The sequence below is a fragment of the Takifugu rubripes genome, chromosome 9 (assembly GCF_901000725.2).
Source record: "Takifugu rubripes chromosome 9, fTakRub1.2, whole genome shotgun sequence".
In the NCBI taxonomy this organism is placed as follows: Eukaryota; Metazoa; Chordata; class Actinopteri; order Tetraodontiformes; family Tetraodontidae; genus Takifugu; species Takifugu rubripes.
In genome coordinates this window covers 3284576-3307797 of record NC_042293.1, presented here as the reverse complement: position 1 = coordinate 3307797, position 23222 = coordinate 3284576, and the positions used below count along the sequence as shown (strand labels likewise).

The 23222-nt window shown below is 48.3% G+C and overlaps 2 protein-coding genes across 3 annotated transcripts in view; one reads left to right on the top strand and one right to left on the bottom strand.

Annotated features, from left to right (window-relative positions):
• Positions 1-13923, top strand: part of wwox (WW domain containing oxidoreductase) — a 95156-nt gene extending 81233 nt beyond the window's left edge. The window contains exon 9 of the mRNA XM_003967128.3: positions 12730-13923. Coding sequence (XP_003967177.1) covers positions 12730-12921 — 192 coding nt within the window. The 3' untranslated portion in view covers positions 12922-13923. The remainder of the gene's footprint in view (positions 1-12729) is intronic.
• Positions 13739-23222, bottom strand: part of LOC101071510 (transcription factor Maf) — a 28732-nt gene continuing 19248 nt past the window's right edge. For both annotated transcript variants that reach the window (XM_029841446.1, XM_003967094.3), the window contains one exon: positions 13739-13871. In XM_029841446.1, coding sequence (XP_029697306.1) covers positions 13811-13871 — 61 coding nt within the window. In that variant the 3' untranslated portion in view covers positions 13739-13810. The remainder of the gene's footprint in view (positions 13872-23222) is intronic.

Here is a 23222-nt window from a genome sequence, read left to right as displayed (position 1 = left end):
TCTCTTCTCTCCCATCCTCTTTCGTTCTATCCCTGTCCTCCGCCAACTGTACCTGAGGATTGTGTCGGGCAACATTTTGTCAGTTGTGTCAGGCCGACATGCAACAAATGCCATTTTGGAAGCACCAGGTGTAGTAGGGGGAAACTCTGCCACTCTGAGCAGCTGCTGGGTTAGAAGCCCCCATTCAAGCCTCCTCAAACGTTGTCACAGGAAGTCCTGAATCATTTTTGATTGGAAATCAGCATCTGAAGAGCCTCGGATGTTCAGATGTTACTTACGGTTGTGTCGTGGGTGTTATTACAGCTGGAGTAGCTCACACTTCTGCCTTCGTCATTTCTATTGTCGTCCGTCCAACTGCCAAAATTCTTTAAAGCAGATGTGATGGGATGGGAGAGAAAGTTCGCTAATCACTTCACACCGCATTAGCACTTTTGCTTGATATTTCGCACTTCATTGTGTTCTTAGATCAGTGGTTCATGGGTTTAAAAAGAGTGTTGGCATCATCCCAGTAGTACACGACTCTTTTCTTTCAGGATCTGCTTTTCATTCATAAAATTTTCATTCCTGATTCAATTATTTAATGAAAGAATAATTCCAGCAGACCTTTTTCATACAGGAATCTACTTGAACATATGCTCTGATAACCTTCGGTAGTAAATTTACCTAATTTTCCTCAGTGGGGGCTGTTTCACCTGTAATTACTGCAGCATAATTTTGAGAGCGGTATCATTCTTCCTCTGACCCGAACTTGGCTCCTGCCCAGAATTAGGCTGTCGCCAGGTTAGTTTGTATAATCTGTATTCAGGGCACCTGCACCAGCAGAAATAACTGCCCTTGTCTGAGCAGATACAGCACTTTCTTTAATCCAACATTTTAAAATAAGGGCTTGATAGATGAAGAGTTTATTTGTCTTCATAATTTACAATATCTCTTGTGTGAAATTCATAGATCAATTAGTCAAAGAGCCACCGCTATACAACCATTTATCCCATTGTTTAAGTCTGTCAATCCATCATCAAATCCTCTGTGTAATCTGTGTGCGTGTACACATGCAACGCAGTTTAATTCGCTGTAAACAGGCGCCGGTGTGGCCCAGACAGGTTAGTTTGATCACGGTGTGTTTATCTTAATTCCCCTCAGTCTCTTTCACGCCGACCATCCATTATCTGTTCCAGGAGGCTGTGAGCTCTCCCGCGGGCCCCACGCAGGAATGTACGCGGTTACCTTGGCACTTAAAATATGATGATATGACTGCGTTAGAGTAGGTACCTATTGCTCACCATGTGTGACTAACTGCCTGTGTCTTTGTCAGCGTCTTATGCGCTGTTGCTTTGGCTTATGGAGGGGCTGTTGTTTTCAGAGGGGGCCGCAGTGACCTTGGCTGTGTAAATGGGTTTGTAATGTAATCATGAGTGGAGGAGAGGAGCTTCTGTGACAAGGAACCATAAACTGTCTAATAAATGCACGCCACACTGACATGACATGTTTCACACATTGCGACGCACGTGGAGAGCGCACGCACCGACGCCGAGAAAAGGAAGGGCATTGGCATGTGAATGGGAGGAAAGCAGATATTTTTATGCTCACGATATGTTTGCACACGTTGTTTTGAACCCCCCCCCGCCCATGTGGAGAATGACAGGCTGTTTCGTGAGTGCGGTCCTCTCCCCATGCTGTTTGTTTTTTTAGGGCTGCCCTCCTACTCTTGACCCCTGACCCTTGACCTCAGTCCGTCAACTGGCAGACACCAGCCTTGATCTGACAGCTCCCAAAGCCCACTGACCCCAAAAGCAGAGAGCGAGCGAGAGAGAGAGAGAGAGAGAGAAAACAAAACAATGACCGACGACCTCTCTCCAAGGGGGGCTGTGTGTATCCAGCAGGAGTGACAGTTTACCTGCAAAGGGGGGGTCAAGGAGAACAAAACACAGATCTCATTCATGAAATATGAAAAGAGTTTGAAGAAATGAAAACAAAGAGAGAGGTGTGAGACTTGAGAAGGGGGTGAGGAATTGGATGGGAGGACAAACGCGGGTGAACCTGGCTGGTGGAGGTCACACTCTGCCCGAGGAGACAGGTGCCTCAAGATTAGCCTCCCCATTAATGGCCCCTCACTTACTCTCTCTCTCTCACACACACACGCACACACACACACACACACACACACACACACACACACACACACACACACACACACACACACACACACACAGACGTGCTATACCACAGGGACGTGGGTCTAGTGAGAACACAGCTCTGATGCTCATATCCTATTTATACATCCTCTCCTGTACATTACAATCCTATTTACCCTGCCCTGCTTCTTACACAATCCTATTTATGGACTCACCCACCTCCACCTCACACATTCCCCCGCTTCCACTCCGAATCCTATTTGTGTGCCCCCTCCTCCTGAATGCAGGTGCCATCCATCCAAAAGGCTGCCTACCGGCTGTGTAAACTGTGATCCAGATGCGTGTGTTCCAGTGTGTGTGCGTGTATGCGCGCGTGCGTGGATTCTGAGCTAACGCAGGAAACAAAGTGTTCTGCGGTTGAAAACAGGTGAAGCGCTCCGACTTTCTTTGAAGAAGGAAAAGTTGTCCGATGAGTTTCCACCTCTGCATTATTCTGCACCAAGTGTCTGCGTCTGGAAGGTGAGCACGGTGCCTGCGCTCGGCTAGCTGATGTAATAGCGTGCACATCCTGGTCCCCGCGCTTCTAAATCATCCCTGAGTAGAGATGAACGGTCGTGTCTTCTGTCCTGTCCCGTCCCATCTCTGCCGTCCACCGTGAAAGGCCTCTTATCCTCCATTAGTGTATTTAAACAGGACAAAATGCCTGTCCATATCAGGGGCCTGTCTCCACCTCACCCCCCCAACTGTCACTCAGCCAGTGTTATGAAAGCATTCACATTCTGTTTGAAGGTGGGAGATGAAAGCAGAGCAGCAGTCACGGACCCCCGTGCCCTGACAAACCAGATTAGAGTAGCCGATCCTGTGGAAGAAGGTGGGAGCGACAAGAAAGAGGGGTAAGGATGCCCCTGCCTAACTTCATTAAGGTAGCAAGTGAAGGAAAAGGTTTACGCGGGGCAAAGATCCGTGTCTGTCTGTGGGTGACGGAAGGCGTTGCGAAAGCGGGCGCGGAGCCCTGCTCGTATCAGAAAGTCATAAGGCTGCGAGGGACCTTTCCTCCTGCGCAGAGATGGAGTCGGGTTAACTCAGTTAAATGCCTTTCTGCGCCGCTCTGGACTAGCTCAACTCATATTGATGATCAGTGTGGGGAAACGGTTTTAACCAAGTGATATACGACACCTCCCATTTGGCAGACATTTTTATCTGAAGCCAGAGCCACAGTGAAATAGTGTGACCGTGCTGAATTTATTAATCATTCAATTAACTAAATGTTCCTTCTTGGTATAGTTCAGATGAATGGACTGTCAGTCTTTAATGCAATCTATTCCTCAGCGCACCTCTGGAGAGATGCAGAGAATTTAACTGCCCCGCAACTCTTTAATTTCCATCCCGCCCCCCCCCCCTTCCCCCCCAAAGCCTTTCACTCAGCTGACTCGTTTCAGGAAACGCTTTTGTCGAAATCATTCTGTTTTATTTCATCATCCGGATCCACCGCTCCATCTTTCCATCTTCCCTGCTTCTCTTCCTCTCCCCCCCCCCCCCCCCCCCCCCCCCCGAGATAGTGTTGCGCCATGTCTTTGGGCGAGGCAGGTGAAGACAGTCGGGGCAGCCGATCGTATCAGACTATCGGGCCGGTTCAACCATAAATTACCTGCAGCTAACAAAGCGTGCGGCTGTAACTATTACACAGGCAGTCAAAGTCACCTCGGCCCCGCGAGGCTAGGTGAAACATTCCAACACGCTGAGAGAGAGCAGACCGAGCCGATGGGTCGCGTGAAAACTGGTCAGTCAGACACAGCGGGTTCACGCCATAAATCAACAGCCAGTCTGGCTGGAAAAAGGATGATTATTTCATATATGTTTGCTTGGGAACGAGCAATAAATCCACTATATGGTGTTAGCGGGAACGCTGAAGCTGGACAAGGATGTCTTCGGCGTAATGGACTCATCCGGGTGCAGCAGCTGCTGGAAAGAATATGCTCAAAGCATGATAATCACCCGCGGATCTCGCTGGAATGAGAGATTTCATATTCCTGCCGTCCTGTGTTGTGTTACCTGTAGCTGCTGATCCGTCCTGTGTCTTTGTTGCGGAGCGGAGCTTCTCTCTGTCCCGGCTCTGAGCAGGTCTGTGTTACTGGCTAATTGAGAGCGTGTCGGGTGCTGCGGCTCTGCCCCGGAGGTTACTGTTAGCACGGGCACACTGCAACAGGACAAATGAGAATACACCTCACCATCTGCCCAGCAGAGACACTCCCTCGCCCTCTCCTTGTCCCTCTACCCTCCTTTCCCTGGCTTTTCTGTTTTTATTCCTGCTGTAGCTTCTGTGTTTCCGCCCTCCCGCTCCAGAGCATCACATTTTCTGTTCCATATTTCTATTTACCAGCTCGATTCTCCACTTTATTTTGCTTTCTTTCACTCTCTTTCGCGCCACCTGCCCTCTTGATCATCACTCAGTGGGAAGTGTCCTCCTGCGCTGGGATCGGCTCTGGCGTTGCCGTGCGCCGACCGCCGACTTTCTGGATGTTGGGTGTGATCCATACAGGCTGACACTGAAGGTGACCTCTGGTCGGTAACCTTGGAGACCAAGTTTATTAAAATGAATTTGAGTAGAGGGGCCATCCTGACAGCAGCATAATTACATCGCAGAGCATCAGCACTAATTTATGCAGCCGGCATTCAGCCGGTCAGGAGTGCTGAGATGGGGTCAGCCTGGACACTCAAACACACACACACACACATGAACACGAGCACAAACACACACACACACACAGACACACACACACGTATACATGGATCAGCATATGAATAAAAATAGGTAAACGCATTGAGTTTCAGTTTGCTCTGCACAACACGGTGGCACATCCTCCCGTGGTGCCTTCACTGGTCTCAGGGTCAGGGTGTGTGTGAAGGCTCGTACGCCACTCGTGTGTGTGTGTGTGTGTGTGAGAGAGTCAGTGTAGCAAAGTTAAAAGCATAGATGACAAATATCCTTCTTTCTCATAAAGTACCTGGTGTGTGCGTGTGTCTCTAAATGTAATGTTGAACTAAGGAAAAACTTTAGCCATCACACGACTCCAGACCTAACCGCGGATATAGAGGGCCTAACCCTTGTCCTAAGGCCAGATTTCCTTGCTAACTCTGTGTCACTTTTAGATAATTAATCGACTTCTCTCCTCTATCTGCTGTTTCCTTCCATCTACGGGTTTCTTGCTTGGGAAAGTCGCGCAGCATCGAACTAACAGTTGACATAACTTTTGCTCATCGGTCGATCGGGAAAGCCCTCGGTGGACATTAGGCTCCATTAACCACAATCCATAATTAAAAATAAATAAATCAATTCTGATAATAGTATGTCCCTTCTTCCCTTGTGCCTGGAACACAGAGAGTTTAGCCAAGCTTCAGTTTGGATGAAGTCTCAGGCCTCCTGTCATAAACCTGGTGATTACGAGTGAGGAGACTTTTATATGTCCTCTTACCGTATCGCCAAGTGTACTTTGCCTCCGGGAGCTTTATAGTTTTCTGACCCTTTATTTTCTGACTCTTAGTTTGGCTAAGGTACATTTAAAATTAACCTTTTTACGGGCAAAGATATGGACAATTACAGAAAGATGCCTTGGGAAAAAAAAAAGGAAATAAATCAGTCGCGTAACTCTTCAAAATGAAGACAGGGAATAAAATGTGATTCTGCAAAAGGGGAGACGGCAAGAGAACCTAGAGGGAGCGCGGTGGAGGAGAGTGAACGGGGCGAAGGAGTGGCGCGACATGGATATAAGTCAGAGCTTCAGTCGCACCACTGTGGCTGCTGGGACCAAGGGCACACTAATCTGTCCCATTAGCAGAGCCCACCAAGCCTCATAATGCTACTGCTAGCGACTCTCTTGTGGTGTGTGTGTTTTTGTGTGTGTGAGGAGATAAAGCACGAGGATATACTTGTGTGGCATTGCGCTATACTCATATATGTGCACACACATTTATAAGCCTGCGTGTGCAAGCTATCGTAATGACAGTTCAGCTAGTTGCTCTCTTGTGAAAATGACACGGTCCTGCCAAATTAATATCATTACTATCGGAGTTTAATGGCCCAGCGCTGCCTTCTTATTTAAAACAGAACATCCCTCTCTCGACCTCCACCCCCCCCATCAGAAGGGTGGGAGGAAGAGGGAGTGAGGGTGGCGCTGCTCAGAAGGCGTTGCTCAGAAACGAACAAGGCAGCCTTTCTGTCCCCAGTCAACTTAGCAAATGAACTGAGGTTAGCACCTTTACTCTGATCATTGACGGGCCCTACGAGTGTTCATAAGCTTCCTTCTAAACGTGACAGCTGTGATACTATAGTTTAGGACCGTCTCAGAAACTCTCACTGTAATTGGCGACTGCTCCTCGTGATCAAAAGCAGATTTCTGTGTGTCCTTTGAATAGAAAATTACTCCTTGAGCTCAAATATTTCTATAGTTTACACATTTTATTCTGCACAGGATGTGCCTTGTGCCTTCCTCCACATTAGTTCTAGTCCCTCTTGCAGGGCTGAGGGTGTGTGGACACTCGTAGCAGTCTGGTAGGGTGTCATTCTTCACTTAGAGTCAGCACTGTGATAATGAGTTCATTTGGAAATGCACTCTGCGGGCTACCTGTGCATGAGGGTGAGCGGTTGTCTCTGCACAGGTGTGGGTTTAGCCACCACACACCGTGCGTGCGTGCTTTATTTTATTATTTTCTTTTGGGTGCGCACACCTGAAAATGTGTGCGTGACTCAGAATGTGTGTGAATATGTCAGGTTGCCGCAGGAGACCAATTAGATGGTGCATCAGTGAGGAGGTGAGCACACACACACCCACACACACACCTGCGTGTGGCCCTATTACACCAACTCATCACACACTCACATGCCGACACACAGACAGCATCGCTCTGCTCATAATAGAAACATCCTGGCACTTACAGGACATTGACCATATGGAATAATGACTTCACTGTGTCAAACTGTCAGATGCGCTTCGCCATGCGTGCGCTTTTTTTTTTTTTTTTCCCCAACCGCGCTTTAGCAACTTAACCAACTTGTGTGAATTATGAGTTTTCCTACTGTTGCTGAATGGTTGTCATTACTGTTATGTACATTCCATTTGGGCAGTCCTTCACTCAAAAGAGTCTGGCTCGTCGCCTCAGCGCTCCATGTTAGCGAGCGTTTTCGTCAAAACTTTGAGGCGCTGTGGAGTGACAGACCCAAGCGAGGGTGGAAAAAAAAAAAAAAAGGGCAGATCGCAGCCAATAAAGCAGCCGGGACACTTCATGTATAATTCAGGTCTTTTATGGTGGGCTGTGCGCCCGCATGTGCATGCTAAAGGAAGTGTGAGGCCATTTCCAGCAAGAGAAAAGCCCTTTTAAAGCTAATCCCGATGCCAGAGTCCTGCTTTTTTTACTGCTCCTCTTTAATGAATAGGTGTCCAATAAGGCTTTTTATTGTCTTAGCATATGTTGCTTTTATTAGGTGGAAAATAATTAGGTTGCGCGGATCACTTTGGAAGTCCTCTCACAAGATAAAAATGAGATAGTTTCACAGTCGCTGCGCAAGTCCTTCTGAATCCTCATCGTTTTCTCCTTGGTCGCCTCATGTCCTAGCTCCCTCGCGCCCTCCTCTCCTTTGTTTCCTTCTCAGCTCCCCGCACGCCTCACCTTGTCTTTATGCCCCCCCCCCCCTTGTCCTTTACGTTACTTCCCCATCATTCTTGCCTTTCTTTTGTATTGTTTGCACGGCCATAAATGCATGCGGCACTGTCTTTTTTTACACACACACACACACACACACACACACACACACTTGGCAGATGAACAATCAGTGTGTGACAGTAGGCTGTTGATGACTGACACTCGGCAGATCTTATCGTGGCCGCAGCGGCGCAGGTTCTGCTGTGCTTTGTGGCCTGTTCTAGTCACTCCCACACACACGCTCGTGTCCTCTGCTGCTTTATCTCGCTGCCCTCATACAGGATGCTCAAATGTCAACACCGCTCAGGTGTGAGTTGGGACTCCAAGAAAAGCGATCCATTTACCTCCAAGAGCTCCCACTATGACCAATTACCCGGGAGACCCCGGCCACTGCACCAGCCCTCGAAGTTATAAGGCCAGAGGGGTCGGGTTGACAGGGGAACAGGGATCTCCTGAAGGGGTTTACAGAACAGAAGGGGCTGAGGCCCAAGCTGGGGGCTACGTTCAGAGAGAGGGAGAGAGAGTGTTGAGGCATGATGAAGGAATGGAAAAGGGAGTGAGGCTGGTCCTTCCATCCTGTCCTTAATGCCCCTCAGGGGAGCTCACTGCCAGTAGGTGAGTATTCGCCATTAGCCTGTGGGCTAATGGACAGTATGAAATAGATTTTAGTACGCGGGGGTGACCAGAGGTAGACTAATCACTGGGGAGACTGGTGATGAGGAGCGCCGTTCATTCTCAGCAGGTCTGAAATTACAGACAGCTTCTCTTCAGTGGTATTACCTGCGTAGAGCCACTTCTTTATAGGGATCAAGTGAAAATGTATGTGGCACCTTTCCCTCGCTTAAATCTAATGTGGCCTTCGTGGCCTGACGCAGCCAGGGTGACCGGGGGGGGGGCGGCTTCCGAAGTGTGCACTGAGGTGTTTTAAGGTGCTAATCTCATCACTTCTTGGTTGAGTGGCCGAGCTGAATGGAGTTACAGCTTGTTTATGTGGGGGGGCGCCTTTCCCGGGATCCCCTGCAAGGCTGAGCCGGGCGTGTGGAGCTTCACGTCGTGCACAAACACAGGCACACACAAGGGGGGGAGGGGGGATTCCCATTTCACTTTTTGGATTTTATTTATTAAATGAAAAATATCTTTAGCACAGATTAAAAATCAGACACCTCCAACTAGTCGAACATCACAAGCTGAAACAAAATTCCTGAAACAGAATCACGATCCCTTTGGATTCCCATTGTCATGATAGCTGGGCAGAGGGCTGAGGCAAAACCTGCACTCCTCCTGAACTCAGGACACTTTTTAGACATGGAACATCATTTTATACCTGTTACATTCCAGGTAGCAGCAGTATTTGTACTCGGGATCACAGAATGCTGCTTGGCTGCGACTTGATTGTAAGCATTTTTTTTTTAAGAAAACAAAACCAAAAAAACCCCAGAATGAATGAATTAAATAACAGTAGCCTAAAGGGGCTTTTAGGTGACAAACATGGACGTGTTTTTGCTGCCTCTGTATCGGGGTGCCGCCACAGGGGTCAGCCGGGGGTCTTTTCCCGCTCTGCCTCAACCCTCGCTGCTGTACAAAAGCCACCAGACGACGACGGATGGTGAGCAGAAACACAGAAAGGACAAGCAAAGGAAGAGAACCACCCACAGGAGTAAGAAAACAGGAAGACGCTACACGCACCGTCCAGGAGAGGATATCGCCCCGTCGTCTTTCGACCCGGTCGGTGTAGACATTTTTAATATATTTTAAATCTTTTCTCTTTTTTTTCCCTACTTTTTTTTTTTCCAAAACTGTTTAAGCACATGCCATATGAGAATTTGGGGATTATAAAAGTACCTGAAAGGATTGCTAGGTCGTCAGCATGCATAGCTGTTTTGTATTTACAGGTTTGTACAGAGGTGGGCCATAAAACATACTGCTCTACAGTACGGGGGCTTATTTACACCCGGGTCACAGGGAGGGCTCAGTGTCATAACTACAGATGTGGTGGGGGATGGGGGGGTGGTGAAGGGTCACATGCACCGGGGGGGCGGGGAGGGGTCATCGAAAGCCAGCACGGTTGAGTACAACTAGGATGAAGAGGACACGAAACAGAACACGGCAAAATAAGGTTACAGCTGAATTCAACTACGTCGTGCCCCCCCACCCCACCCCCACAGAAGCGCTGGTTTGTCCTCTTCTGGACACGCTCGATCGGCTGATTATTGCATCCAAAGCGTTGCCGCTGCAGACCGAGAGGTCCCGGAGGATCGAGTGTTGGAAGGCTGCTTATTTACAGCAGGTCTGTTAGAAGGTTCAATTCCACTCCACTACGCCTGGCCTGCTCCTTTGGTTCTCTGTGATTGTTCCCTTGGATATTTATTACAGACTTCATTTGGATTTTGGATCTGTCTGTTGGATCTTTTCCCTCCCTGCAACGCTGTGCTGGTAGCAGAGCCGGTTTATTAAAGGACAATCAGGTCAGGCCTCAGAGCTCGTAAATGATGTTTAAATAGACTTCCAGAAATCAAACTGCAATCGTTCCGAGACTTTAACGAACGAGCCTAAACTCTACACGTCTGCTCGTTTTCTCCAGTATTTTGATGTCGTCTGGCTTAACGTTTTGCGGCCCTGGCGGAGAGCATCATTGTAAAACAGGGTGGGAATTAATTGCGCAGCAATTAAAGAGAGCATATTTTTATCGCTCATCCTGTTTATCAGTTCGTAACAAGTCCGGCTCACGTGACTGTACACAAAAGGAGGATTCGTATTTAGTTCCAGAAGATAGCACAACACAGCAAACACATCGGTTTGATGACAACTATGTATACAGGCTGCACATCATCTGTGACGCTGCTGCAGAGTTCAGTGTTTTTACGTGCGCATGCGTGCGTGTTTGTGTATTTGTGTGGTGTCTCGAGGATGCTGCGCCATCCTTCAGGCAGCCCTGTCGTCCTGTCCTGTAAATACACACACACACACACACACCCAATGATAGATGGCTGTGGTGGGTGGTTGAGCATGTTAATGCCTAATCTCATCAGCTTTATCTTCTGCAGGGGCCACAAGGTCAAGTGGCGATGGGAGGGACGAGCTAGCGAGATAGCTGGGTCTACAAACTGGCGCGTGTGCCGCTTAACTGAGTGCCGAAGTACCAGAAACATTCCTGGAAAATATTTGAAAACTGAGGCCTTTTGGGTTTAACGAAGAAAGCCGTCGTTCCGGAGTCAGCCACATAAATCTGGATAACGAACATGAAAGTTTCCTTTATCGGGATTTTCACTTATAGGGGCCGGTGTTTGGGAGCTGGATACAAACTGCCTTGAAAGTCAGCCAAGTTCAAGGGGATGTCAGTGAGCCAGAGTCTGCAAGCGCGCACGTTTTCAGTGGAATTTAAAAGGCATTTCGCTTTCAGACGAGCCAAATCAGATGCCCTAAGCGAGGGAGATGAGTTAAATCGAGCGTGTGTGAACCTGCGACTCGGAGACACTGCCTGGCATTTGTCTGGCTTTGATACGGCGACATGTGATGTGGAAGAAGTTATCGCCCCGCCGGCAGGTGAGACAGACAGCGACACACACAGAGATGCGTCCGTTTCATCTGCTGTTTACCAGCTCTCTCATCACCCTGCGCTTCAAACGCGCCCAATCTGCTGCCGCTGAGTCACCAGCCGCGTCTCCTCCTGGCCTGGGTTTACTCGAAGCGTCCGGGGGCGCGCGTGTGTGCGCGGGGCGTGGGCGTTGGGTTTGCATCTCTGTGCCTGGTTCTGTTCTCCCCTGAAAGCGGGGAGCGCTTCAGTGGGTCCTTCCTCTTCAACGGGGGCCGATCGTCTTCATCCGAGCCGCTCCGCGACGCCGGTTCAGACAGTTGGCGTGTGACCTGCACGCGTCCGGCTGTGCATGGGCTCGCCAGACTGCGTGCCAGTGCTCTGTGCTCGACATTAGTCTTCTGTCTTCACATCAACCCCCCACCCCAGCCCCCTGCCTCTCATTGGGAGATAAAGCGGCGACTCATTTCATCTGGCCGTACAGAAGTCGTCTCCAGGCCGTCTCCAGCTGTCACAGCAGCTTTTAGCCAGACCGCCAACATGAAAAGATGCCTTTTCTCAGCAGTTGGGTTGCGTGTGTAATTCTCCCTGACATGTTTATTCTGCAAGGGCTACGACTTTCATTTTCAAGCGTCACACAAGTCCCCCCCCCCCCCCAAATAATACCCCTGCTAATTACTGACGGACGGGACAGGGCGTATTAGGGGAACTTAGCAGGTTGCGTCTAAGCAGGCGAGCCTGAGACGACATGAAACGGAGTCCGTTCGCCGGGTGACGCATGAGTGATGTTCACTTTTAACCTCGCCTCGGAAACATAAGAGCAGATTTACCGAGAAGGCGCTGGAAAGACGGCCGACGTCTGATTTAAACACTCTGGAACAAAACTGTACTTTGCATCATTTCCGGTACTTTAAACACACGGCTACACACAAATACATCCTGTGAGCGTTTTCATATTCATCACCATGGCAATAAAACCTGTCACTTTTACAATATAGACACATAAGCTGTGGTTTTCCCAATCCAGACTGCAGCTGGTGTGATGTTTTTTTGTTTTTTTTCTTTAACTTTTGTCGTTTTCCTCCCTTCGCTGCTGTAGGTCTGTTGCATTTGCGTGATCCCACATGGCTGTAACTGTACACGCTAGGCAGAGAAAGGAATAAATAAATAAATATATGTATATAAATACTGTATATGTACAGCTTGGGCTTCTTCTCCCACGATAACATGACCCAGCCACCCGTGTCTGTCCATTTCTGTCTCTTTCTGTGTCTTCGCTGCCTCGCTCTCGCTGTCTGGATGGAAGCTGATGAGTCTTGGATTTCCCGCTGAACTCCACTCTGTCTCTGTGTTTCCTTGCGTCCACAGCAACAAGGGGCAGCCACCACGGTGTACTGCGCGCTGGCTCCGGAGCTGGAGGGATTGGGAGGCATGTACTTCAACAACTGCTTCCGCTGCCTGCCCTCGGCCCAGGCCCAGGATCAGAGCAGCGCCGCCAGTTTGTGGCAACTGAGCGAGCAACTGGTCACGGAGCGTTCTGCGGGAATAAAGGCGCTCTGAGGAGGAGGACGATTTTCCGAACAGGAGGGAGGGAGGGAGCCACACGTCGGTCCAGTTGGGGGTGGATTAAAAGAAAGGTAACTGTACAAGAGAGCTGCCTGACTACAGTCCGTCTGCATACGTTACGTCACTACAGGGGCTAAAAACACCACAAAAACACAGCAGGAGGGGTTCATATACACGAGAAACCACACTTTGAGTCGTGTTCAGCTGCTCTGGGGCTTTACAGTGGCAAATGGGGATTCAAACCTTAAAGTTTCTTCTCTCTGGAGTGAACTACCCCCCCAACTGGAGCTAAACTAAACCAGCCTTGCTGACATCACAGGGTCTTCTAACGAGGAAACACTCTATAAAAAATACTGGCAAATGAATGAATCTGCGTATCCAGCATCAGCTCGCTGATGGTTCCTGATGATGCAGAGCACATTTTCTGCTAAATCCTTTTGGTCATAAAAGAAAATAAAGGGCGAGGGGCATGTGACACTCATGGGTATACAGTATAAACACACTAGGGGACGGACTCATGTAGATATATACATTATTCTGCAATACTTTTATTCCTTATCAATGTCCCTATTTACTTACTGTACACAAATTTACATGTGCTAAAGGGACATCATATTTCTCCTCTTCAGGCTGTGTGTTAGGGTCTAAACTGGAGGGTAATTTGGGGGCGTGCCTGGGGTGATCTGTGTCCTGTTGGGATGCAAATTCAAATGGTGCAGATTCAGATTTCCAGGTTCTTTATATTTCTCAGTGTTTCTCCGTGTTTTCTTTGCCGTATCGGGAGCGTCCCGCGGCGAGCGTCGTTTGTTTTCTCGTTGTTTGGTCGTCAAAGTCGTCGGGTTGGCGTCGCCCTGAATCCGGGATGCGTTTGAGACATTGTGCTTTATGGCAGTCCCTTTGCTGTAAGTTGCTGTCGGAACATCAGCGGTCCGGTGTGATGATATCTGTGAACACACACGGAAAAGAAGAATGAATAAAAGTCTTTTCAGAGCGACACGTGTGTGGAGTCTTTGCGTGAAAGCGGTCGTTCCAAGGCCAGCAGGGTAATGTTTTGGAGCATGTCACATCTAAAAAATGTCTTGTGCTTTTTATCAGAAATGTGTAAAAATAGAAAATCAAGCAGCCCATCCCTCTGACAGCAGATTAGCTCCTGTTTGTTCTTAATTAGCCCTTCTTGATCAAAGAAAAGCACACAATTATACACCATCAGACATCTTATACACTTTAAAAATCATACTGACGTCCTGCTCTGTTCTTATCTGTTCTGCAGCTGCTCTACAGGTGTCTTATCACTGTCTTTTCTCAGAACAAACAAATGTGAGAACACGCACTAGCCATAAATTCCCAGCAGCAAACTGACTCAGAACACAGAGACTAAATAAATACGTCCCTGTCCAGCTGTGTCTGTACTGATTTTGCTGAATCCAGAGCGAATAAATGCACTTTAGTGGTCTGTCTGCGAGCTGATCCAAACAGGAAGCCGGAGATCCGCCTGCCTCCACCTGCTGAATCCTTCACATGACAGAAGTCTCAGGAAAAAAAGGAAACAGAGCTCTTCTCGATGAAGAGTTCCTGCCTAATTCTTCCTCTGCTCCGCAGATGGATTCAGAATAACATTGCAGAGTGCACTCACACACTCACACGCCCCGTAAATGTACCACAGCGTTCACTTAAGCTAGCATCAGTTCCACACACACCACTCTGAGAGGGAAGAGTTGAAGAAAACGGCCGCTCGGGAAACTTCGATCGAGGGGGCCGACCCGACACGCAAGGAAGAATCTCGGCAACAACAGGCGCCCAGACGGGACTGCCGTGCTGCCCTGGGGGGCCCGATCCATGCATGTGTGTCTGACAGAAGAGGGAGGGTCCTGCCTGGCTTTCATACAAAGGCCTATTGATCAGGTTGTATCGGAATCATCTGATAGCTAATCAATGCGCTACACTTCCTCCTAGCAAGAGGAGAGGACAGTAAAGCCCGGCTCTACGTGAGCAGGACCTTCATCTGTTGACCCCGCAGGACACACACACACACTCACACTGTTTCTCTTGATGTCTCTCTTAGTAACATCAGAAGCCAATAAAATAAGTGGAACAGGTCTAAACAGCGGCCACACATGAGAGCGCCGTTCCCATTTACAATCATTTTCAGGTTTTTCTCCCCCGCTGACTTGATTTCAGTTCAGGCAGCGAGTGTTGTACGGCTGCACATTTCATTTTGCATTATTTTTTTAATTCCTTGGTGTGATTAATTCCCCCTCTCAACGAATAATTATGAGAGGATTGATTTGATTATGCCTTTGTTCTGCTCCTATTGGCTCCATTGACTGAGGGAATGCCATGTTGCCATTTCAGGCGGATATATTTAATGATCACAATCAATGTTAAAGCTCTCTCTAGACTCAACTAACTCAATAAATATCTGCCAGGAGGAAATTTACCATCTAACCACAGCTGGCAGTAAAGTCTCTGTTCTCCTCTCACACTCGCTCTTGCGTGGACGACACTGAGTCAGACCAGAGACAAGTGGAGGGTTTCATTTCAGCGTGTTTATGTCTGTTATGCTTGCAGCTCCTTCACATTATTAACAGTTTTAAGAATAAACTCTACCTTCTTCTTATCCTTGTTACAATTTCTTGTCATGCGCATGTTTTAATCCTCTTCTTACCCTAAAACCGTCCAATGGCGTTGACGCGGAGGTCTCCTTTCCTCTTGGTTGGCGTCACATGATGATGCAGAAAGAGTCTTTTTCTTTTTTCCCCTGACATGAACGTGCTGGTGTTCTCACCCTGACTGCTGTTATATCGTAGAAATCGGCAGAACATTTGGATCCAGATCCAGCAGCTTTTATTTCTCCCTGCAGGTTCGGCCGCTGCCATCCATAACTTTCTCTGATTTTATGGAAGTCTCAACATGGCACCTTTGAGGAAATCCTTCCGGTCCCCAAATCCCCAGCCAGTTTTCACTGCTAGACAGCATGACCTTGTAAAACCTGAGTTATTTAACTTAGCCGTCGTGAGTGGAGAGAAGGAAAAGAGCGAGAGAGAGAGAAAAGAGGTAGAAACAGAGGGATGGGAGGTTGAGAAGAAGGAGCCCTACCTGTCAGAGCTTTCAAACACAAAGGAAAAATGAGCACTTGTGCTGAAGTACAATTATTAGCCCCTGTCAAACCGCAGCGGGGTGGAGTGTGTGTGTGTGTGTGTGTGTGTGTGTGGGGGGGGGTTACAAGGGTGGGGGGTGCAGAGGTGTGTTTGAAATAAAGGCAATGGGGGACATAAACAGAGGAAATAGGGCGATTAGACTGAGTGAGTGTGGTGGGGAGCAAGGCGAAGCATGCAAAACCACCACAGCCGGGGGTGGGGGTGGGGGTGGGGGGCAGAGGGGGGTGGGTGGGTGGGGGGAGACGAGGCAGAGGTAGAGGAAGGCAAAATGAAGTAAGAGGATTTGTCAGGCCAGTGGTCGGTGGCAGTAATAAAGCCTGCTAATCTGGAGGAGAACGCATGGCTGCTCACACACTGACGCTCAGGACGCCCCACTTTAGCACCAGGCCAACCCAAGGTCACACACACACACACACACACACAGATGTGAACGTTTGTACCTCTATTTTTAAGTGGACTGTCTTTGATATAATACACAGCCCAGCCCCTGCGCCCTAATCCTGACCTTGACCTAAACCTTCACCTTGAAACCAAGTCTTAACCCTCAAACAGCCCTTTAATCTGTCACCGTCCCACCAAAACATCCTCATGGTGCTGCTTCAATACATAGTCAAGTCCTCATTATGCCCCCCTCCCCCATCAGACTCCACCCTCAAACCCATTTTATTCCTGAAGACTCATTTTTCTCTCTTTCTTAACTGTTTCTGCTGTGACGATCAATAGGCATCAAATCTCTTCCATAAATACATCTGTCACAGCTGGACAGTGGGGTGGATGGGGGGGGGGGCAGCCTAGGGTGAAAGGAGACACACACATGTGTACGTGCATGTTTCATTCATTGCAACTTCAGTGTGCACATCCTCTTTTTGCATACGTGCAGCCTTTTTTGGGGCCTCATTAAAGTAGAATAATGACTGACTAATGACCTAAATGGCTGCTTCAGTCTGCCACCAGGTGTCACTATTTCTGCTAAGAACCAGTCAAATTGTCAAAGCTGCTCCGCCACGTTAACGTGCATGAATTTCTGTTCTGTGGATTCCTCTTTGATCCCCCCCTTTGGTCTCTTACTTATCCCAGCTTTTACCACCGTTGTTGAGACACGGTGACATTTCCGCTCACGTTCGCGCTCGTTTCCTAATCTGAAATCGACATTTGATTCAACAGCACAATAACGCGCCCACTGATAATCACCTCGTTGAGAAACACTCCAGCATCTCTCCACTCACAATTACCATTGTGAGTGTGATCACATAAGCACTCTCCAACAGTCCTCTTAATGGGCTTATTGGCAGTGGACCAGAACCTTCTTGTAAATAGGCCTGATGGTGTTTGATTCTAATAAATTAAGCGCATATATGCAAACATGGTAAAATCATAACAATTTCCAAATGTATGCAGACTGCCGACAGATTTATGCCGCTACCAGCTGGCCGCCGTCATCACTCACTCCGCTGTCCTCAACTTTGTTATTTGCCTAATTTCTAAATGTGATTGCGCAACAACTTCTGCCCATGCTAATGAATGCAAAGGATCATGGGTACTGAGGTCAACGCAGTCGTTGATCGAAACACGAACGAAAAAGAAAGAGCTCAGAGTTTCGCTGAAGAATATTCAGAAGTTTTGAAGTAATAGAATATTATGGTATTCAAAATTGGGGCTTTTGAGTGAAAGAAAAATACCCCCAAAAGTCCCATGAACTCATAGCTTCCTTTCTGCCATATTATTTATGAACCAAACGAACCACTGAATATACAGTTTACCTGTGGGTGAAATGTTAAAGAGGCTTGGAAGTATGTGAGGTTAAATACTGTACGATGCCGTGCACGTCCAGAGAAAAGGCCATAATTAAGGCTAAGGTCTGCCTGAATGATAATAAATGAATGTTAGCAAAAGAAGATGGATTAAACACCTAATCTGACAAATCCAACATAATGTAAGTATAAATGAGTGTGTGTGTGAGTGTGTGTGTGTTTATAAAGTGGAAAGTAGAATAGTCACCTCTCAAAAACACACTCACATACCAATGAGATTAATTACAAGGGCTGTGAATCACTGTGCAATTAATTAACTCATCCTTAGTAATGAGTGTGTGTGTGTGTGTGTGTGTGTGCGCGTGTGTGTGTGTGAACTGTGTGTGAACTGTGCGTACTTTGTGTCGCACAGACAGCCCCTCCATCTCTCCACCTCTCGCCCCGTCCTCTCTCTAATTGCTTCCCTCTCTATTAAAATGCAGTCTGCTGTGACATCACTCAACCCTCTGTTAGAACAGGCCAAGGCACCCGGCCACACACACACACACACACACACACGCACGCACAAACTTGGGTATTGGCTGAGATTGTTGGTTACTCAGAGTTTGAGGAAAGACTTGTTTGCAGAGCAAAGAAGTCACTTTTCCCAGGAGGCCAGTGTGTCTCCAGACCGGCTTCTCTAAACACAAAGCTTAATTTATCATAAATTAAACAAGGAATTCAGCGGCGGCCGGAGTGACCAGCGAGCAGGAGTGAGGGGGTGGCCTGATGTCACGCTCTCAGCAGCAGCACTGAAGACTTCCTGGTCTGAACGTTAGCGTGCTGATGTTTACAGGGTGTTTCAGTATGGCTGCCGTTTTTGGTCTTCGATAATGAACACGTATTAGCAAACCGGGAGACGCTTTTATTTATATCTCGCCGCAGATTCCAACAAAAACAAGATGAAAGACACGACAATAAACCAGCGGAGAAGGTCTGACGCCCCCTCCTCGCCCTGCTCCTCTCATTCTCTCCCTCTCAGAGCTAATCTGATTGGTGCGTAAATCATGCTGACATCAGCACAGGTGGAAGTCGGCCCTCTGCTGCACACACACACACGCACACACATGCACACGGGCCGAGGCTGCCTGGTGGAGCGAGCGCGGCAGCATGCTCCGCGCTGATCGTGGCCACAGAGGATAACACATCTCCCTTTTATCATTCCCCGACTTTCCCTGACATTTAAAAAGCCATTAACACAGCTGAGATTCACCCCGGTGTACATTTCATATGTAATCACCTGCCCAACACGCGTGTACGCACACTCCTGCATGCCATTCACTCTCAGGCTGTGTGTGTGTATGTGTGTATGATCTCAGTGATAACACCAAGCCCAAATGGCAGAGACAGAGCAATGAATTATACCTTAATAAGCTTTTCACACCGTCCCTCCTTACGAAAAAAGAGCCACTTCACTGCGGCTCTGTTCTAATAGTAGACACACTCAGCTTGTGGTACACTTATTGATCCTCCGCTGAAATCAATCAAGCGTTTTAGACCTTGATATCCTTGATCAGAATGTGCACCGGCCCCCCTCTCTTCCTCCCCCCAGACATTCCCTGAGTGGCTGCAGCGTACAGCTGCGTGGATGGTAATTACCCACCGATCCAGCCGTATATACACGCTTATACTGTAAACAGCAACAGACTAATAGTATTTGCTGCTGGGCTTCGTATTAATTTACGGCCCATTATTGTAAAACTCATCGTTACAATGCGAGGAAGCATTTATTGTAATCGGAGGACGGATACAGAGCGGCAGCACGGCTAATATACGTAATGTACTTGCACGCAGCGTGTCTGACAAAACCTGTACAGCAGCTAATGTAGAGAGTGACATACGGCTTCTCAGAGTGCAGTTAGCATTTATTAACTGAGCTCAGGCCCGAGAGTGAATCAGCTATGGACGAACTCTGTTCTGTCGGATGTTACTGTAAAAGACCGGTGACGGCTGAAGCCTGTTGCGTTCTGTCACATCAAACAGGGACCTTTAAAATGCAGGATGCGTGGGGGCATATGGAAAATGCTGCAGCATGAGATGGCGTATCAGAGATGAAAGGGTTAAAAACCACACCGGTGACTAGACAGGTTCTAGATCTTTTCTTTAAAGAACATCCCCCAAGCATTGGTTTCATTTTTTTCAAGTGTCTGAACTGAAAGGCTTTTTTGGGCTTTGTCTTTAGGCTAGCTTGAATTTGAAACCACAGACGCATTCTGGGTAGCCGAAAAAACCTGATGAAGGAGAAGGATCGAAACAGAGCGGGTTCTCTGTGCCGTGGTCTCTTCGGGCCTGCCTGGCTAAAGATACGGCTCCGGCAAAGTTGGACTTTAATGCCGCCGGGCCACCGAGGCTGCAGCTGGAGATAGTGCGCGCTCACGCGTGTTCTCCTCACATGTGAGAATCGTTGGTTTTAGTTCACATCTCCATCTTTAGAGTTTTCCGCTCGCACTGATACGTGGATGCGTTTATCTCCGCTCTTGAACGCAATGAGCTCAAGGCCTGACACCCCCCCACCCCCACCCCCGGAGTTTCCCGTGGTTTATTCCCCCCCGGTTCTGTCGCGTCTATCTCCCCCTTCCATGCGGCGTTTCTCTATCCTGACTGGTGTAGCGCTGAAGCAGGTGCTGCGTGCTACAGGAGTGCACTGCGCTGGGTGTCACCCCAAGTCCATCACTCGGGATGCCGGGAGTCGGGCAGGCAGCCAGACCGCCTCCCACCAGAGAGAAATCGATGAATGGTGGGATTTGGAAGAGACGCTTATGACTCACAGCACTGATACAATGTTATAAAACCGCTGGAAGATATACAGACGGGAGGTGGCAGATTTAAATCATACAGTAAAGCACGCTGGGGAGAATGATCAGCTTTAGAAATGTGTAAGCATGGCACAGACCGAGGGGAGGAAAGGAGACGTGAGGACAGAAAAGTACAGCTATAGACTGTGGCTGGGGGGAGGGGGGGGGCTTTACACAACCTGGTGATTGGACTGACAACACACACAAGCTGAGCAGGAAAGACACACAACGACCACAACCAGATTCACCAGTGTTACGACATCACTGACAGAGAGCAGAACACCTCAGTTCAGGCTTCCGTAACGTCTCCACTTGACAATAAATGGATTTATTCTCTATCGAACCTGATCCGAAAAGAAAGAAAACAACATTTGTCCGGCTGAAATCACATTCTACCAAATTTACGAACGCCAGGCGCCCGACATTTCACCTGGAAGCTGACCTTGTTATTGTGGTGACGTCAACTCCTCCCTTGCATAATGAGACAGTAATTGCAGCAACACACAACAACACAGTGTGTTTACGTGCTGTAACACACTAATGGCTGATTTTAATGCATTAAAAATGAATGCATTCATTTACAGCGCTCATTCTTGCTACCTGCTGCAGGTTATGAACCAACTGCTGTTTGGATTAAGGTGTATGTATTCTCGTGTGTGTGTGTGTGTGTGTGTGTGTGTGCACGTGGCAGCATTATTTGTATGGCAGCTCAGTCTTGTCCATATTTGGAGGGGGGGGTTAGCCGGTCACTTATCCATCTGACCTTCTGGCTCATTTGCATGTGCCGCTCCCACCGTCTGAGAGATGCCATGACCTTTATTGGCTAATTAAGAAACATAACAGATATAAACCTGACAGAGTGAGAACACACACACCCACACAGACACACACACGCAGAGCTATATTACCAAACGTTCACTGCATTCGAGCGTTACGCCATCATGTTTCTCTCAATCGTGCTGAGCGGCTTCAAATCTCTGGGTGAATCTCTGCACTCTGCCGCCGTTCACTTTGAGTTGTCCTCCTCCTGCTCGCAAAAGAAGGTCGCCCACAACCCGTGAGTGGCAGTAAAAAAAAAAAACCCGATCTGTGGCCTGATCTGCCACGCCGCTTCAGTGTTCTTTTGTGCGTTAATCTGAGCAGTAATCTGCAGAGTGGGCAGATTAACGCCTAGCAAGCAGCGTTCACAGGTGTGCTGTAGCACTCGGCCTCCCTCACACGGAACATCTAAAGGGCAGCAGAACCAAAGGAAATGCAAACACCCCCTCTCATTATTGATTAGAATCAGAAAGTCGGCGACAATAAACTATGTCATTTTACGAAGGGGTGCTGGAAGTGTGAGGAAAGGTTCCGCACCGAAGGAAGAAGGCGGCGAAGATCTCTGACAGTAAAATAAGAGGCAAAGATTGAAGGCCGCGACCCCCTCGGAGCTGCAGCGCGTCAGCCTGCCTCTGTCGCCGTGACAGGTCTGTAACGGAGGGAAACCCCGCTCAGCTCGGTCCTCGCTGCAGCACACAGGGGCTTCACCCGCTGACAGACAGAGCTGAGGGCTGCCCTGTCAGCGTCTGCAGAGCAGCCCTGCAGCCTGCGTCCACTCCTGTTTCTGCCCCGTTAATGCAACAACTCCAAAATAAAAGTTGGGCCGACTAAACACACTCTGAGAAAACGGAAGCCACGTATTTAATGAACGAGCGAGAGCTGCACAGCGAAATCGGCAACAAACTGCATCAAGTTGTTCTTATGACTCCTGAAAATGGTTTTTTGAGCACAGAAGCCGTCTCGTAGAAACTGATATTTACATTTGTCTCCACTAAAATTTGGCAGCGCCTATTGGTGGGAGAACAATCTGCAGGTCAAATTCACGTACTAGAAAAAACCCAACAATATTTTATAAATAACATTGTGTTCAAGTCAGTCTGTTATTTTAACTTGCATTAGAACAATAAAACTCATAAAAAGCGTGGACATATATTGTTTTTCCCTGTATAGATTTTAAAGGATTTTAGGGCTAGCATCTTTTTTGTTTTATCACTGGAACTTCAAGCAGTATTTTAGGGTTTGTTTTAAATGAAGCCTGGACTTTATTAGCGTTGCTCCTGTCTGTGATGCGTCCGTACATCTGTGTCGTACCGTGCCGTCCTCATTTGTCCCCCTGTGTGGGCCCCCGCAGCTCTTCTTCTTCTTCTTCATGTGTTTGCCTCTGCGATTTTTATCCTCCCAACATTCCAGTAAACACTCAGACAAAATGCGACGCGCTGTGAGGAGCCCGGGGCCAGAGCGATCAATCAGGGAGAAAACAACACTCAGATCTGGCTGTTTCTGCTCCGTAAAACAGGCTTCAGTTCAGCAGCAGACGGTCGGCAGCAGGGGCGCAGCATAAGAACGTTTGCAAGACGTCCCATCTTTCAGCCGCTGCACCAATAAGAGCCGCTAAAACCTGAGCCGTACATGCTTGTTTCTCTACTTCAGAGGACAGTTGTGCTTTCCAACTCGAACCTGGGCCCATAATGCACCCGGAAAAAGAGTCAACATGGTGTTTTCCTCTGTGCGGG